Source organism: Artibeus jamaicensis, unplaced genomic scaffold (genome assembly GCF_021234435.1).
Source record: "Artibeus jamaicensis isolate MK-2021 breed Jamaican fruit bat unplaced genomic scaffold, CSHL_Jam_final contig_384, whole genome shotgun sequence".
Taxonomy (NCBI): domain Eukaryota; kingdom Metazoa; phylum Chordata; class Mammalia; order Chiroptera; family Phyllostomidae; genus Artibeus; species Artibeus jamaicensis.
The window spans coordinates 520,612-538,724 of NW_026521810.1; the positions used below are offsets into that span (position 1 = coordinate 520,612).

The 18,113-nt window shown below is 39.3% G+C and overlaps 1 protein-coding gene across 2 annotated transcripts; it reads left to right on the top strand.

The window, feature by feature from the left end:
• Positions 1–430: 430 nt before the first annotated feature.
• CNOT11 (CCR4-NOT transcription complex subunit 11) lies at positions 431–17,208 on the top strand. Of its 2 annotated transcripts, XM_037156951.2 has the most exons (7): positions 433–1,141; positions 5,008–5,172; positions 9,696–9,848; positions 13,048–13,250; positions 14,494–14,696; positions 16,763–16,859; positions 16,938–17,208. In XM_037156951.2, exons 1-7 carry the CDS (start codon positions 625–627, stop codon positions 17,133–17,135), a joined length of 1,536 nt encoding a protein of 511 aa, XP_037012846.2. In that variant the 5' UTR covers positions 433–624; the 3' UTR covers positions 17,136–17,208. The 2 variants fall into 2 exon arrangements, with proteins under 2 accessions (XP_037012847.2, XP_037012846.2); XM_037156952.2 differs by lacking the exon at positions 9,696–9,848 and having other exon boundaries at positions 431–1,141.
• Positions 17,209–18,113: the final 905 nt, after the last annotated feature.

Sequence of the window (18,113 nt, forward strand, 5' to 3'; positions counted from 1 at the left end):
GTTATGGCTGACTACATTTTGTTTTATGTACTTTATGATATTTTGACCACATAATGCCATTTTATTTGTCCTGCTCTCCACAATGACCATGCATAAAAGCTGTCATGCAGTGTGATTCCATTTCTGCAAAAAAGGAGTGTAAGACTAGAAAGTTACTTGGGTAATGTGTGATGTATTTAGTTACTTGCACTTTCACTGTAACTAAACTTTTTTCCCATAGTCATGTGCGTTATATTAATTAAAGTATTTTGAATCCAAGAATCTCTGAACAACGTAGCCCATATTTCCAGGGACTGCCTTGAAAGCCCCTTAAGCATTGTGTGGACCTGAACCAAATCCTGAGGCCAAACTGCCCATATCTCCGAAGCCTGGGACGGCCCAGGCAGTTCCGCCGCACTTCCGGTCTCTTGATCCCGCCCACCCTGAGGCTCCGGATCCCCTCAGTGCCCATGCTCCACAACCCTTGGTTTTGCTCAGTGCCACCCACCTCCTTTGCGGTCTGGCTTCCTCAACGTGTTTACTTTGCGACTCTGTCGCGTAACACCACGCTTTACGGTCTTGGAGACTGAGTCAGGCGTCGCCATGGCCACACCCTCGGAGAAGCATTCCTGGTGAGTGGTTTTGATGCCCGGCGTGGGGGCGAGAGCGGAGTGTGGCCGGCTTTTCGTCGACGCGGAACAAAGAGTGGTCCCGGAAGCTGCGCCGTCGGCGTCCAGGGACGGCCGGAGGGGCTCCAACAGCAGTGGCAGAGGCGCGGCAGACGCCTCCTGGACTGGGAGTACCGGCCGGGTGGGCTTCCCGGGAAGGATGAGTTTGACACCGAAGGAGCTCTCGAGCCTGCTGAGCATCATCTCTGAGGAGGCCGGCGGCGGCAGCACCTTCGAGGGCCTGTCTACCGCCTTCCACCACTACTTCAGTAAGGCCGACCACTTCCGCCTGGGCTCGGTGCTGGTGATGTTGTTGCAGCAGCCGGACTTGCTGCCCAGCGCTGCGCAGCGGCTCACGGCGCTCTACCTGCTCTGGGAGATGTACCGCACCGAGCCGCTCGCCGCCAATCCCTTCGCTGCCAGCTTTGCGCACTTGCTCAATCCCGCACCGCCGGCCCGGGGCGGCCAGGAGCCGGACCGGCCGCCGCTCTCAGGTGCGTCCAGCAGGCATCCGAAGCCAGTGGGTGTGTTGTGGGTAGTTAGATTCGTCCGCTTTCCGCCTGCAAGTGAAATGAAATCTGAAACGATATCCTCAGCCTCCAACTCTAAAGTATGGATAAGTGGCAGTTTAATTACAAATTGATGGCATCGAAAATAATCCTCTCAGTAGTACAGGCCCTCAAGTCATGAAGCGCCGTGTGGAGCTTGACATTTTTGTTTTGTTTTCTCAGTTCACGTTTTAATAGAAACTACACAAAATAAAAGGTGATGCTCCGCTACCGTACACGTCAGTTGACCTGCTCCATACGTTCAGGCCATTTCCTCCAGAAAAAGAAAGGCTGGCCTCCCCAAACCTTGCAGGAAAGGCAAGGCCTGTTTTGTCCCATACCACATCAGGCCTTAACATCTTGTGTTTTAATCATGACAATAGTAAAAGAGGTTTTTTTCTCATGGCTGTACACTGCCACCACGACCCTATAAAGGCCCGGTGCTCACTTCTGCTTAGAAAAATATTCTTTGCTCTTCTGGATGCCAGGCTTGGTGGTATCACTGCCAAATTTCCAGCCAGCTGGGCACATTTCCCTATGTGCGTCACTGAACTAGTCTGAGAGTTTCATCCACAGAGTGGCCAACAGGAAGATCATTTATGGTGGTGTGGTGAGTGATACCATTTTTCACCAATAGTGAGATGCCTTCATCAGCTTTTAAGATCCCATAGTCCTGAGCAATAGCGTGCTTGGGGTCTGAATCAAGGGAATGTTCATGGATCCCAGTCCTCCTTGTTTTCTGGGTGTGTTGATCCATGCCAGGTGAAAGAAGTGAGAATCCACAGAAGCAGGGATCACTTGGCAGTAGAGTTTCTTAAATTCTTCCACCCTATCACTGAAAGCAATGATATCCGTGGGGCACACAAAAGTAGTCAAGAGGGTAAAAGAAGAATACCACATATTTTCCTCTGTGGTCAGATAGGCCGATATCTTTGAACTGACAGTCTGGTATAACAGCTGTAGCTTTGAAGCTGGGGGCAGGGTGCCCAATTTTAGCATTTCCTGAAGACGTCTTGCTGTCACGGGCTCTGAGACACAAATACCACAAGAAGCAGGTCAGGAAGAATACTCAGGAAGCCAAGCTTGACTTTTTTAATACCTTAAATACAGTTTGTAATTTTGTAAAGTCCATCGAGTGGTGTGAAATTGTAACTAATGACACACTGCCCCTGATTTTAAGTCTCAGACAAGTAAACAGAGGCTACTATTCAAAACCTGAAGAACCTGAAGTTGTTGGGCAGAAACACATAAAACAGCGTTTATAAATTTTGCAGTTACCTTTGTTGGGCTATTAGGTGTTCTTGGATAATATGTTCTTTGTTGGGCTATTAGGTGTTCTATTCCCTTCTAGCAGAGGTTAGAACATTGTTCCAAATTCAAGGCCTAGGTCAGAAAATGCATGATTACTAAACATTGTGTAAATATGTGTGTGCAGCATTTCTGAGATTGGATCCGTGGGTCAATAAGAGGCTGCCTTTTTGTTTTTGTTTTGTGTTTTGTTTTTTTTTTTAAATTTAAACTTGATATGCTTTATGAGACTTGCAGCCAGGAAAGGAGAAAGGCACAGTGGGGGATTGTGAGGGTACATGGAAGACTTGCACAAGGACCACCAGTGTAGTGGGGGGAACAGGCAATTGGAGGTGGGAAATGGCTTGATCTTATAGTACTTAATGCATGGGGAAAAGGACAAATCACTCCCTAGGTAGGGGCCACTTATACAGGAAGTCAAAAGGTAAACCACAGAGTTTTTTCATAGCACAGCATGACTTCTACATTTTAAGCTAGCCTGTGGTCCTGCTTGGAAACCCTCTGAATCTAGAGCATCTTATGGTTTGTTTCCTTTGCTGCCCTTGGCTAAGAGGGAGATTCTTCAAGGTGGTTGAGATGCCCTAGGGTTTCAGGAAGTTGGAGAATGCCCAGAAAGTGAATGCAACCTGTTTTTGAGTGGTCACAACCTACCACCCTATGGTGCCCTTAGCAGAGGATGGGAACAGGGTGGGATTTAGGTCACGTGGCCGTTTGAATTCTTCAGACTGCTTAGACAAAGAAACCGTAATTTAAATGATGTCATTCTCAAATTTGATGGGTCTAAACCTAAATCTATGTGGTAGACAGCATTGAAAACACAAAGTTGTCAGGGAAGGAATCCATGGATTGGTTATTTTCTCTCTCTGTGCCTCAGATTTTTTGTCTGTAAAATGCAATAATTTCTAGCTGGTAGTCATTAATGAAGAATAAATGTTAACAATTATCATCATTACTTTCTTTAAATTAGGTAGGGATGGTACTTAAATATACAATGTATGGAATATCCATGCTCAGGTTTAGGTTATTACACACCTAGGGTGAGCATCTAATAGGTATGTATTTTCAAGTTTTTCACATGATTCTGAATGTATCTGGAAGTAAATAAAAAGGCTTCCTTGTACTCAAGAAGCTTGCAGGCTGGTGATGGAGATGTAAACATAGTCATAACAGTGTGGTAAGGGTTGTGCCAGGTGTCACATACAAAATGGTTGATAGCAGAGAGGAACAACTACCTGGGTGTAAATGAAGTGATTCTCAAAGGGAGTGATGTTTTTGCTGGATAGTGATTGGAGATGGTGGTGAGAGGAAAAGGTGTGGCCATGCCAGGTTTTAAAGAACTGGGTGTATTAGATGTTTAGAAATCTGGAATCTGAGAAGCTGAGAGAATTTGCAGCTGGAGTGTAGGGTGCATGGATTAGAGGGGAATTCAAGAGATGAGTTAAGGAAAGTGGGTCAGGGCCAGATTATAAAGGGTTTTATAATAGTGGCAGAAGTTTGGATTTATTTCTGTGTAAACAGGTTAAGTAATAGAAGCAGATTTATACCTACAAATGTAACTAAATGTTAAGTGGGAGTGGGGAGTGTGTGGATTGGGGGTGGTTGATGGGGCAGGAGTGAAAATTGGGACCTGGAAAAACCAGGAAGGCTGTCCTGAATGTGGTTCAGGCAAGAAGAGGGGACAAGGAATGGTGATGTAGGAATGGCATCTGGGAACACTGCTTTGGTAGGATGGATGAGGCTTGGTGAGCAGCTAGCTGCATATCGGACAATAGGGAAGCAACATTCAGTACTGGGAATTTTGTAGCTGCACTGGATATTGTGAAGCAGATATGTGACGTGTATTTACATTGATAGTGTTTCCTTGTCTCTTCCCCCTGTACACAGTTGTTGATAGCAGAGAAGAAAACCATTTCTTAATGTTGTAGTTTTTTAAAATTACTTTATTGTTGTTCAATTACACTTGTCTGCATTTTCTCCCCACCACTCCCCCCACCCCCCCCGCCCCAGCCAAACCCACCTCCCTCCCTTGCTTCTACCTTCCCCCTTGGTTTGTCCGTGTGTCCTTCCTAGTAGTTCATGAAAACCCTTCTCCCCACTGTCCCTCCCCCCCTCCCCTCTGGCTATTGTTAGATTGTTCTTAATTTCAATGTCTCTGGTTATATTTTGCTTGCTTTTTTTCTTTTGTTGATTATGTTCCAGTTAAAGGTGAGATCATAGTTTTAAAATTTGTTTTTGCTTGCAGGAATTGAGGAATGTTAGAAACAAAGTTCTTAATAATTATAAAAGTCTGAAGTTTTATTGATATTGCCACAAATCATTGAATTTGAAATGACATTAATTACATTGTCATAAATATATATATATTAGGTAACTGAAACTTAAAATAATTTTGTCTTCAAAAACATGTAACTTGAGATGGCAAGTAGCAAATGCTAATTTTACCAGATTCATATTAATTTTTAAAAACAGCCTATGGAAAAATTATTATACATCTTTGTTTGCAGGATTTTTACCTCCTATAACTCCACCAGAGAAGTTTTTTCTTTCCCAGCTAATGCTGGCACCCCCAAGGGAACTCTTTAAAAAGACACCTCGACAGATTGCCTTGATGGACATTGGAAACATGGGCCAATCTGTGGATATTAGCGGGCTTCAGCTAGCCTTGGCTGGTAAGGAGGAACTGGTGGTTTGGGTATCCTTATGTGGTAGTATTAAGCCTTTTTTTTCATAAGGAACTCTACTTAAAATGAAGGTTTATTGCTGTGCTAAAGGTTAGTATTTTCCATGAAAAACATAGCTTCAATATTAGATTCTTGCTAATATGACATAAGTTTATTTGAGTTTTCACTTGAATGGACTGCTTTTCCAATTTAAAAAGAATGCTGGATTTAGTCTGTTAAAAAATTTTTTTTTTTAATTTCCTCATTGGTTCTACACAGATTCAATGCAATTCCCATAAAAATCCCAATGGTATGTTTTGTAGAAATGGAAAAACTCATCATAAAATTCATATGGAATTTCAAGGGGTACTGAATAGCCAAAACAACGTTCTCTTGGCACCATTGTTGAAAATCATTTGACCATATATGGGAGTGTTTATTTCTGGCATCTCTGATTTGTATTGTAATTTATGCATCTGTCTTTATTGCAGTACCACATTTTTTATTATGGTAGCTTTGTAGTAAGTTTTGAGATTAGGAAGTGTAAGACCTCCACTTTGTTCTTCTGTTTCAAGATTGTTTTGGCACATTCTGTGTTATACATACAAGCAAATGAATGGGTGCTCTTGAAACAAAAGTGTGTTGTGGTAGAAAATAGGGGGACCTTCTTGAACTGGCTAGTCAAAGAGAGCCTCTATGATGAGAGAAGGAGAAGAGACACCTTTTGCTTGCCTGCTCTGAGCAAAAATACAGATGGTGGGGTCTTACCACATAAGAGTGATTCATTAGGGAAATTCCAGTATATAACTAGATTTGTGAACCCTTGACCTTGTTATTAAATAAGCTGCAGTATTAATTTTGACTGCCCCATCCTCAGACTAAACACACCTGTAATATTTGGCTGCTATATAAAAGGTGACATCTTTCAAGTAAACTGCTTTTTCCTTGCAGCATTCTGAATCTCTCGCTTTTTAACTACTGGGTATTAATATAACAATGGTTATTTTTTTTGAAAGCAAAGGGAATCTTTCTTTTAAGATTAAAGGTACACAGAAGTACTTATCAGCTACTGGTTCCAAATACAGTCTATTAACAGAAATAAAATGATTATTTCTATAAGCAAAGATAGTATGAACATAGGTCACAGAGGTGATTGATAATTTCAGTCACCTTAACTTTCAGAAGCAATATATATTTTGAGGGTTCTAGCTTTGTATTCCATTAAATGAGAACCAAATCTGACCCCTCAACATCTGATGGCGTGAGTCAGCTTGTGAGAAGGTTTTAAAGTATGTCAAGCTCAGAAAGGAATATATGACTAGAGTTGGTATTGAGAAACTTGGCAGAGTGGCTAAGTTTGCTGCTTGCTATACCCTACCCAAATTAAAGATATTGTAAGCCATTCACTTCACAAATACAAAAAAAAAAGCAAGTTAGCAAGTTACACTATCTTCTCTGGAGCTAGTTACATACATCATCTCTGCAGAGCCCTACAATTGAGATCTCACAGTGGGATCCATGCACCACAGGTGTGTATGGATAGATATACACACCACATTTTCTATCCATTCTTCCATTGGTGAACATTTGGGTTGTTTTCATATCTTGGCTGTTATAAATAATGCTGTAGTGAATATAGGGATGCATATATATTTTTAATTGCTGTTTTTGTTTTCTTGGGATAAATATCCAGAAGTGGAATTGCTGGATTACATGGCAGTTCTGTTTTTTAACTTTTTGAGGAAACTCCCAACTGTATATCATGGTAACTTTACCAATTTACAATCCCACCAACAGTGTGTGAGTGTTCCCTTTTCTGTACATCCTTGCCAGCATTATCATCTCGTTTTTTTGATGATGGCCATTCTGACTAGTCTGAGGTAACATTTCATAGGAATATTGATATGCATTTCTCTGCTGATTAGTGATGTGGAGCATCTATTCACGGCCATCTGTTTGTCTTCTTTGAAAAAATGTCTGTTCAGATCATCTGTCCATTTTTTAATTGGATTGGTTTTTGATACTGAGTTGTAAGTATATATTGCAAATAGTAGAATACCAGGTTCTTTATCTGCTCTACTGTTGATGGACATAACGTCGCTATGAAGATTTTTGTATATTCTGCTGGTGTGCATGTCAAAATTTCTTCTAGATGGAAAGGTAAGCAAGTGTAAGATTTTAATGGCAAAGTGGTTTCCAAAGTTGTTGTGCCACTTTTCATTCCCATTAGCAGTCTGCAAGTTACCTGACAACCTCCTCTGCACTTGATAATGCCAGGTTTGTTAATTTTTTCTAGTCTAGTGGGTGTGTAAGTGTCTTATGTTTTAACTGATTTTTCTCAGGTTTCTAATGGGATTGAACATTTTTTAAAGTATAGTTTTTGATTATGCTATTACAGTTATCCCATTTCACCCCCTTCATTCCCCTCCACCCTGCACATCCCCTCCCACCCACATTGCCCCTAACCACCCCCCTAGTTCATGTCCATGGGTCATATGTATAAGTTTTTTGTTTTCTGTATTTCCTGTACTATTCTTAACCTCCCTCTATTTTCTTCGTACCATTTATGCTACTTATTCCCTGTACCTTTTCCCCCATTCCCTCCTCTCCTATGCTGATAACCCTCCATGTGATCTCCATTTCTGTGATTCTGTTCCTTTTCTAGTTGTTTGCTTAGTTTGTTTTTGTTTTTTTTAAGATTCAGTTGTAGATAGTTGTGTTTGTTGTCATTTTACTGTTCATATTCTTGCTCTTCTTTTTCTAAGATAAATCCCTTTAACATTTCATATAATAAGGGCTTGGTGATGATGAAGTCCTTTAACTTGACCTTATCTGGGAAGCACTTTATCTGTCCTTCCACTCTAAATGATAGCTTTGCTGGATAGAGTAATCTTGGATGTAGGTCCTTGACTTTCATGACTTGGAATACTTCTTTCCAGCCCTTCTTGCCCGTAAGGTTTCTTTTGAGAAATGAACTGATAACCTTATGGAAATTCCTTTGTAGGTAACTGTCTCCTTTCCTCTTGCTGCCGTTAAGATTCTCTCCTTATCTTTAATATTGGGTAACTTAATTAGGATATGTCTTGGTGTGTTCCTCTTTCAGCCCACCTTCTTTGGGACTCTGTGAGCTTCCTGGGTTTCCTGGAAGTCTATTTTCTTTGCCAGACTGGGGAAGTTCTCCTTCATTATGTTTCCAAATAAGTTTTCCATTTCTTGCTCATCCTCTTGTTCTTCTGGCACCCCTATGATTTGGATGTTGGAATGTTTAAAGTTGTCCTGGAAGTTCCTAAGCCTTTCTTCATATTTTTGAATTCTTGTTTCTTCATTCTGTTCTGGTTGAATGTTTATTTCTTCCTTCTGGTCCAAATTGTTGATTTGAGTCCCGGTTTCTGCCTTTCACTGTTGGTTCCCTGTACCTTTTCCTTTGTTTCACTTTTCGTAGCCTTCACTTTTCCCTCTATTTTGTGACTATACTCAACCAATTCTATGAGTACCCTGATTACCAGTGTTTTGAACTCTGCATCTGATAGGTTGGCTATCTCTTCATTTAGTTGTATTTTTTCTGGAGCTTTGATCCATTCTTTCATTTGGGCCATATTTTTTTTGTCTTGGCTGGCCTCTTTATGTAGTAAAGGGCTGAACCTTAGGTGTTCGCCTGGGTGGGGCAACCCACATCACTTCCTTGTGGAGATGTAAGTGGGGGAGGGGTCTAAGAGGGAACAATGCCACTTGCTCAGCTCTCTGCCAGCTTCCAGTCCCTTCCCCTGCTACCCACAATTATACTGGGCCCTTCTGGTGTTGATTCCCTGGTGGGTGGTTTTGTGTACATTCTAGACCCTGTGAGTCTTTCTAATGAGCTCTCCTCTGAGGCTAGGAGTTTCTTCTGCCTCTTCAACCCCCACAGGGTTTTTTGGTCATAGGTTTTGAGGCTTTCTTTTCCCACACTGGAACCCTGGGTTGCCTGGTCTGTCATGCCCCCCAGTTGTTCCTCCCTGTTTATCCACACCAAATGCGGGACCGCCCTGGTCTTCCAGCCGCTGCCTTGCCCAGTCTGCCAGCCACCACCTAGCTGTGAATCCTCTCTGCCTGGCTGCCTGTCTCCGCCCCTCCTACAGGTCTGGATGAATGTTTCTTCTTTAACTCTTTGGTTGTCAGACCTCTATGCAGTTCAATTTTGTCAGTTCTGGTTGTTTTTTGTTTTTAAATTTGTTGTTGTCCTCCTTTTGGTTGTGCGAGGAGGCACAGTGTATCTACCTATGCCTCCATCTTGGCCGGAAGTCAGAGTGAACATTTTTGTCATATGTATTACCCAATTAGGCTTTTTAAAAAATATAAAATGCTTATTGAAGTGATTAGTTCATTTTCTCCTATTTATGAAAATTTATTTGTAGAAGTTTTGAAAAAATATATATATTCTGAATCTGGCCCTTTGCTTATGTGTTGCAGATAGCTTTCCCCAGTTAGTAGCTTGTCTTTTCACTCTCCCCGTGGTGCCCTGAATTTTAAAATGTCTCCTTTTTTAACCTTTTCAGAACGCCAATCTGAATTGCCAACCCAAAGTAAGGCTGGCTTCCCTAGTATTCTCAGTGACCCAGACCCAGATTCTTCTAATTCTGGATTTGACAGCTCAGTTGCCTCTCAGATCACGGAAGCATTAGTCAGTGGCCCAAAGCCACCTATTGAAAGTAGGTATATCTTTTATACTTTTGATTTTATCAGCATCCCTTGAGATGGTTTTCTGAAACGTTGTTTCCATTGCTGCCTAAACTAGAATTTAATGAGAAACTTCTTAGTATAGTGTCTGGAATATAGGGAGACGCTTTTGTCACATATCTGTCATCAGCATATCTGAAGATGTAAATTCTCTGATTTTACTGAAATGAGTCTATTTTTTAGCTCATTAGCTGTTTTAAACCTATTAATTTAATCACTATTCTTCACTGTAAAAGTTTACTGATCTTATAGCTCTTAATTTACATTAAACATCTATTGAACTTGAAATATTATAGCTGCATCTTTTGGTTTTATAAGCTTCTATGTCGTTTTAGTGATTGTCTTTCTGCTTAGGGTTAAGAACATGTTCTCCATATTACAGTATCAACATGAGTTTAAAACTCACTTTGTTTTTATGACATTTATAAGTAAATCTTTGGGATAAATGGGTTTACTGATGACGTCTCAGCTGGTCACAAGTGTACCTGAAAGTCCATAGCACATACCAGTTTTAATATTTGCTCAGGTGTAGTTTTGACTGGATGGGCCACCAGAAAGGTATGTAAAAAGCAAATCTATCAGACATTGAGTAAACAAATACCCAGCATCCTTACCTCATGGGAACTTGATTATATTGTATTGGCCAGAAAGTCCATTTAGTTTTAAGTAAAAATAAAAAACATTTTTCATTTTCACCAATAACTTTATTGAACAGTGTATTCACCATTTTGTTCCACTGCCTTCAGGCAACTTCATAATTCCATCTTCCCAAAACTTATCTGAGTAAAGAACTATTCAGGTGCCTTTTGCAGTCCTCCAGGGAATTGAAATTTTTTCATTAAGAGAATTTTGTAAAGACTGAAATAAATGGAAATCCAAAGGTGCAGTGTCTGGTGAATATGAGAAATAAATCAGAACTTCCCAGCCAAGCTGTGACAGTTTTTGCCTGGTCATCAGAGAAACATGTGGTCTTGTATTTTCCTGATGGAAAGTTATACTTTTTTTGTTGACTAAATTCTAGACGCTTTTCCTTGAATGCTGCTTTCAGTTGGTCTAACTGGGAGCAGTATTTGTTGGAATTAATCGTTTGGTTTTTCTGGAATGAGCTCATAATAGAGGACTTCCTTCTGATCCCACCATATACATGTTACCTTCTTTGGATGAAGACCAGCCTTTGGTGCGATTGGTGGTGGTTCATTTTGCTTACCCCATGATCTCTTTTGTTCCACGTTATTGTAAAGTGTCCACTTTTCATTGCCAGTCATAATTTGTTTTCAAAATGAAATGTTTTCACCCTGGCTGATGTGGCTCAATGGATTGTGTGCCCAGTTTGATTCCTGGTCAGGACACATGCTTGCGTTGCAGGCCAAGTCCCCAGTTGGGGGTGTGCAAGAGGCAGCTGATCAGTGTTTCTCTTTCTCCCTCGCGTCCCCTCTCTAAGAATAAATATTCTTATTCTTAGAAGAATAAATATTTAAAAACAGAACGTATTTGTTATGTTTAAGTAGAGAATCACTTACGTGGAACCCAAATATCAAAATGATTAACATAAACAAGCTGTTAATGAGTGATTTTCAAAGCCTGTTGGAGATTTTGGGTATGTCCACTAATGTTGATTGTTTTTAGTTAATGTCTTGATTTGATTGCTATCAACTTCAGCTGGTCCAACCCACTGTAGAACATCGTCAAGGGAGAATGCTCCAGCATGAAACTTCGAAAACCACTTTTGACACATTCGATCAGTCACAGCACCTTCATACACAGCACAAATCTTCTTTTTTTGCGTTTCAGTTGCATTTTTACCTTTCTTGAAACAATAAAGCACAATATGCTGAAAAGGTTGCATACTTTCTTCCATCTTCAATATTAAAATGGCTATACAAAATGTCACCAATTTTGGTAAGCTCTTTAGTTTTTTAATTTTTTTAAATTTATTTTTAGAGAGGGGAAGGGAGGGTAAATGAGAGGGAGTGGAACATCAATGTGTGGTTACCTCTTGTGCACCCCCTACTAGGAACCTGGCCTGCAACCCAGGCATATGTCCTGACTGGGAATCGAACCTGTGATCCTTCAGTCAAAGACCACTCAGTCCTCTGAGCCTCACCAGCCAGGACTTGATAAGTTTGTTTTTTTTAATGCACACTGAAATGACACCTTTGACAATATAACCCAGGAAAAATTGTTTCAAATGAAGTTAGACAACTAAGCATTGCTAGAGTCAACTTATGGGGAAAACTGAAGAAACTTTTTTGCCAACCCAATATAAGTAGGTGCTCACGAAAGAGATTCAGGTGCTAGTTCTGGTGATGTAAGAGAAGAGATAGTGTAGTTTAAGGTGTTAATTCTTAGCTAGACATTTTCAATAAAGTAGAGTATATCTCAAATTTGGCAGGAGCTAGCATCCATGATAGAAACAAGTCATCTTAGGCCTTATGTGGAAACAAGAGGTGTGAAACTTGTCTAGCAGCAGTCCAAGCCAGCATTTATTTGAGTGGGTTTCTAATTTAGTGATCAGTCTTGTTTATGAAATAGTTGAGGTGTTGAGTACTTTTATTTTCCTGTTGTACTTTCATAGTTTTATAAAAATGAATATGGTATTTATGAACTTATTGAAGTCCTCAGATTTATTTGAAAATGTCAAGTCTACCAATACTTTCTCCCCCCCTGACTTTTCATCCCCATGTAATTTCCCACTTCAAGGTTGTAAGAAGCAGAGGTAGAACTAATGCAAATCATAGTGGTCTCTGAATAAATTGGTGGTAATTAAGAATAAGATGAGTGAGATCAAATAGTATTTCATTTTTTCTCATGAAGAGACTTATACCAATATAGTAGGTTGTTACTTTTGCTGTTTAGTGGTAATCATGCTTGAATGGAAACCTGTCAGGTCATGGTAATATATTCCTCTCCTCTCCAAAAATACATACATTTGGTCTCTGGCATAATAATGTTCTATCAGTGTTTCATTTTCTTCTTTGTATTGTGAATAAAACCCTGACTTTCTGTATGCCTTGTGCTTCTGGTTTTGAAATCTGTTTTATCATGTCATCCTTATAAAAGGGTGCTAGTGTACTTCATTAAGTGAAATGTGTTAGATGTATATAGATGTGTATAGGTTAAGTTAGCTTGCTGACAGCAGCAGTCACATGTTACTGCTCCTCTCCTGTACAGGCCATTTTCGGCCAGAGTTTATTCGTCCACCACCTCCACTCCATGTTTGTGAGGATGAGCTGGCGTGGCTAAATCCAACAGAGCCTGACCATTCGATTCAGTGGGATAAGTCGATGTGTATTAAGAATAGCACGGGTGTAGAGATCAAGCGAATAATGGCCAAAGCCTTCAAAAGCCCCCTATCTTCTCCTCAGCAAACACAGGTAAACCTTTTCTTTAATCCATCAAGTCAGTTTTGTTTTTCATAACATCATAAATGACCAATAAAATGATACTGTTAACAGGAGCCAACAGTAGGCCATTATTTCGGATCCAGAGTTTTGGGATATCTGAAGTTCTCTTCTGACCTTCCCACTGTGGTGGGGCAAGAAGTCTGAGGACTAAACGTGTACCAATATTTGTTTGGGATCAGTTTGACTCTGGGAGGGATAGGATGGGTCTCTTTTTAGGCATTTTGCTCATGTTCTCTGTCAGCTAGACATATTATGTACGTTGTTATGTTGAAACTGGACAGTAACTCTTCTGAGGGTAAGTGGATTTATTAACATTTTGGAAGAGGAAAAAGGCTCAGGTAAGGTAAACTAGCCCTTGCTGCCTAATTAGTAGACTCCTCTTGGAAAAGACAAGGACACCATGTGGGTGGTTTCTGGTTGGTGAGTTTTATTCAGATTGCAAGCTTTCATATTAGAACTTGTCAGGAGATGCTGCCATCTCCAGTGCACTTTACCACCAAAAATGTTATTTTCAAAGCCAAGTAAATAGCTGTTTTTAGTTCACTTTACTTACTAGGTCATCCTGAAACATAGTCCACTGTGGTACATGTAAGTAGACAGGGGAAAGAACATAGAAAATTTTAAAGAAAAAGTAATTATTTGGTGGGAATAATTGTTTTTGAGGATATCTCACTGAATTACACAGTGTGAATGTGACTTGAACCATAAATCCTGCAAACAGATGGGTTGTAGTACAAATCTCCCTTTTCCCATCCTGCTTCCTTCTCAGGAATTTCTCTTCCCCACCTGGAGCTGAGCTCTGCTGTTGTTTCAGATGTTTCTCAGTTCTCTAGGATCTGTGCTTTTTGGGAAAACTAATTAGTAATTAAAGTTAATTTTGGTTATATCAAATGACAGAAAAAGAAAACTACAAAGTACTTAGGGACAATGTTGTTACAATCCATACAGTATTTTATTCAACTGGACAATACTGAGTCTAGTTTAATGCCCAGGAGGCATCACTGGCATATTTATAAACTGTCATAAGTGTTTATATTTTAATAAAAATATCAAGTAGTTATGAACATGGGTTTCAGGGAAGAAATTTATGAAGTTGGTTCAATACAGATAATTTGATAGCTCTTTGTGTAAATTACAAATTTTTATGCAGGAAACAGAATGTCTACTTTGACTAAAGAACCTCTTTCTCTTTTTAAAAATTTGATTGTATTAGCTCCTTGGTGAGTTGGAAAAAGACCCCAAACTTGTTTATCATATTGGCCTTACTCCAGCCAAACTTCCTGACCTAGTGGAAAATAACCCTCTAGTCGCCATAGAAATGTTGCTGAAGTTAATGCAATCAAGCCAAATCACCGAATATTTTTCAGTCCTGGTCAATATGGATATGTCTTTACATTCCATGGAAGTTGTAAATCGGTAAGTTCCTACACATAACCAAATGTGGGGGTATGTAGATCCTGATTATATGACTAGGAGAGAAAAACTACAATTTAATCTTGTTAGTTTGAGAAAAACCCATCAAATAAATTATGTAAGCCTTAGTGTTCACTACATGTGAATTTAGCATTCACAGGAAAGAACCCAGAAGGTAGGTAGGATTTCAAATATTTAGCACTAAGACATAATTATTGCTGAAATTTATTTTTCTATATAGTTGTATATTCTCTACCTCTGTACAAGTAGATGTTACATTATTTTTTGTTAGTGACTAACAGCTGTATCATGGGAAAGTATGGGTTTTAGCTGCTGCAAGAATTCTGGGAATGTCAGCCCAGAAGCCCTTGCTCTGTTTTCCCAGCCTGACTCTCCTTACTCTTGTCATTGACTGTCAGAATATAATACATTCCCTTTCTGATGTTCTCTGTAGCGTCTTCCCATTTTATACTATTTTCCTTAAAAATACATTTTAGGTAAATTGTGGATTGAATAGGCTTGGGGGGGGTTAGCTTGGCTGTTTATCTATAGGGTAGCTATACGTACAGGTTTGTCTGAGTAATCCCAAATTAGGCTTCTCTTGGCCTCCTTTCATGTGGTATCCTGTTTCAGTGCTGAATTATATGGTCTTTTTGTTGTGTGGAGAAATCCATTCTGAATGCTAAGCAACTGAGCTTCAATTAGAACAAACTTTTTGACACCTGTTTATTTTTTATAACCTACTTAAAATTGTACTATAAAATATATCCTTTGAAGTTAATCAACTGGTAAAAAATAGCCTAGCTAAGGACAGGTGATCCCAAATATGAAAGTGCATCCTTTTTGGAGTGGGAAAAGAAGCATGAGGTTTTCAACTTTATTTTTTGTCACTGTCAACTGGTTAGCTGCTTGTTTAAAACATGCTACTTCATTTCTGCCTTCTTGTTCAAGACTCTTCCCCTACTGTTAAGACTCACTCATCTTTTAGGGGCTGCATTCTGTCAAATCCTTTGGGTTGAGAGAGCTCTTGAGAGCTCACTTCTTCCACTTCACCATCTTCTTATAGGAGCAATTATCTACTAGACATTTGGCACTTAGTCCAAGAATAACTATGTCTTCCTATCAATAACTTCATCAAGGACAAGTTCTGCTCTTTTTGCCCCACCCCCCAAATCATGGAGCATCAGCTATAAGTGTAAAACAACTGTTACCACAGCAGCCTATGGCACATAGTGTTTCCTTGGAACACTAGTTAATCAGTGACTTACGGGATAAAGTTCTAGACTCCAAGTTTAGTTTCTTCTGAAAATTCATACTGTATAGTTAGCCTGGATACTTTTAAATGAACACATAATTCTCACTTCATCTTTTTTAGTTCTTAAAATATTCCATAGAATCCTTTGAAAAATACCAGCCTTCCCCTTTTGAGACTCTAAACTCATCTGCCAGCATGCCATGCCTTTTGTTCACTTCCAGCCAGGTCTTGCCCATCGTGTTCCTGAAGGTGTTGTGCTAATCCCCAATTCCAAGTTTTATTCACATCCTATACTTCTCTCCTGAGCTGTCAATTTAAATTCTTTGCCCTTTTAAGGTTTTTCCCAACTCTTTTTCATACACTGTTATTCTTTGCAAGTGCCTCATTTTAGCATTTATATACATATTATGCCAGTAAACGTATACCTCCTGACTATTATTAGTCAGTAAACGTATACCTCCTTCAGATGCACTGCTTTGTAGAGCACTTACATGTAGTCAGGGTTTAATAAATGAACAGCCATTGCCAAGGCTGTTAGAGCTTGGGAGATAACAACTCCCAATTATGATTCAAGAACACACAGGAACACTGTGCTCAAAGAATTGCATGGACAAAAAATGGAAGTGTTCTTTGTTAACAAATGGATGTGGTTCTTAGGCTTATTTGTGTAAGTATATTTAAAACTAGGTAATTGGTCATACGTCGGAAGTTTGCACTAAATGACCAAAGGAAACTTTGTATTTTATGGTTAACAATGTTTTTTAATGTTAGCAATTACAATGAACAGCCCTAATTTTCTAACTTTGTGAAACAGACTGACAACAGCTGTTGATCTACCTCCTGAATTTATTCACCTTTATATATCAAATTGCATCTCTACCTGTGAACAAATTAAGGATAAATATATGCAGGTAAGTAATAGAAATTTTAGTAAGTTTTATAAATATCTGCCAAGAAAATAGGCACACTAAAATTTTTCTCTTTTTCAGAATCGTTTGGTGCGTCTTGTGTGTGTCTTTCTCCAATCCTTGATCCGTAACAAAATTATTAATGTGCAGGACTTGTTTATAGAAGTGCAGGCATTCTGTATTGAATTCAGTAGGATACGAGAAGCTGCTGGTCTTTTCCGGTTGTTGAAGACATTGGACACTGGGGAAACACCTTCTGAGACCAAAATGTCAAAATAATATCCTATCAGAACCACCCCATTCATTGTTCAGCTGTACTGCAATTCATTTTTTAAAACTGTTATAACCCTAAGTGGACTGTTTGGTGTAATGCATATAAACAACACATGAACTACTTAAAACAGTTTTACTTCCCTTTAGAAGAATCTTTGGTTAAGAACTTGGAAAAATGTCTTTAGGTGTCTTAACACACAAGGAATGGTTATTCAAACAAAATTACTCTAAAAAAGTAGATGAACTCTTGAATACTAAAAAGGTGCCTGTTTTTATTTAAAACAAACTATAGGCTTCTGATTAAGTCAAGAATCCAGTTTTCCTAAGTCAAGAATCCAGTTTTCCTAAGGTTTCTAATGTCAAATGTATTTAGTGAAAGTAAACGAAGACATTCTTTAAGGATTTGTTGTAGTGTCCTTGAGGTGAAATCAGTTGAGTGTTCTTTAATCATGTAGCACACAGAAATTTGATCCTTGAACCTATTTACGCATGTAACTCTTAGCTTCTCATTAAGCAGAGTTTGAACCAAGAACATGTAACTTTATCCTTTCTTATCATGAGGACTTAATAGATCAGCTGGTATAGTTTACAGGGTTTTTTTCTCTTATGATATTCATTAGTTCTTCTGTTATTAGTCTAAGATAGTCATTTTTTGTTTTAAGGAGAGACAGTCAGTGCTTTGGGAAGTAATCCCATTACTGAGGAATTGTCATGTAAAACTGGTGACTGAGTAGGCTCTGCACTTTTCTGCCTGTGGTGAGGCAGGCATACTGTTTGAAAAGTAGGAGAGCAAAAGGGCATCGTGTGGAACTGTCGTCACTCATTTAACTTTGGACAACAGTGCCTTCTATTAAAGTTCCTTTTTTAAATAAATTCTGTATTATCTGAATATTTTATTCTTGAAGAAATTTGAAAAGCTCTTTATGTACTGAGATATTTTCAAGCACATACTTATAAGGAAGTAATCTGTTCAACAGGAATTAC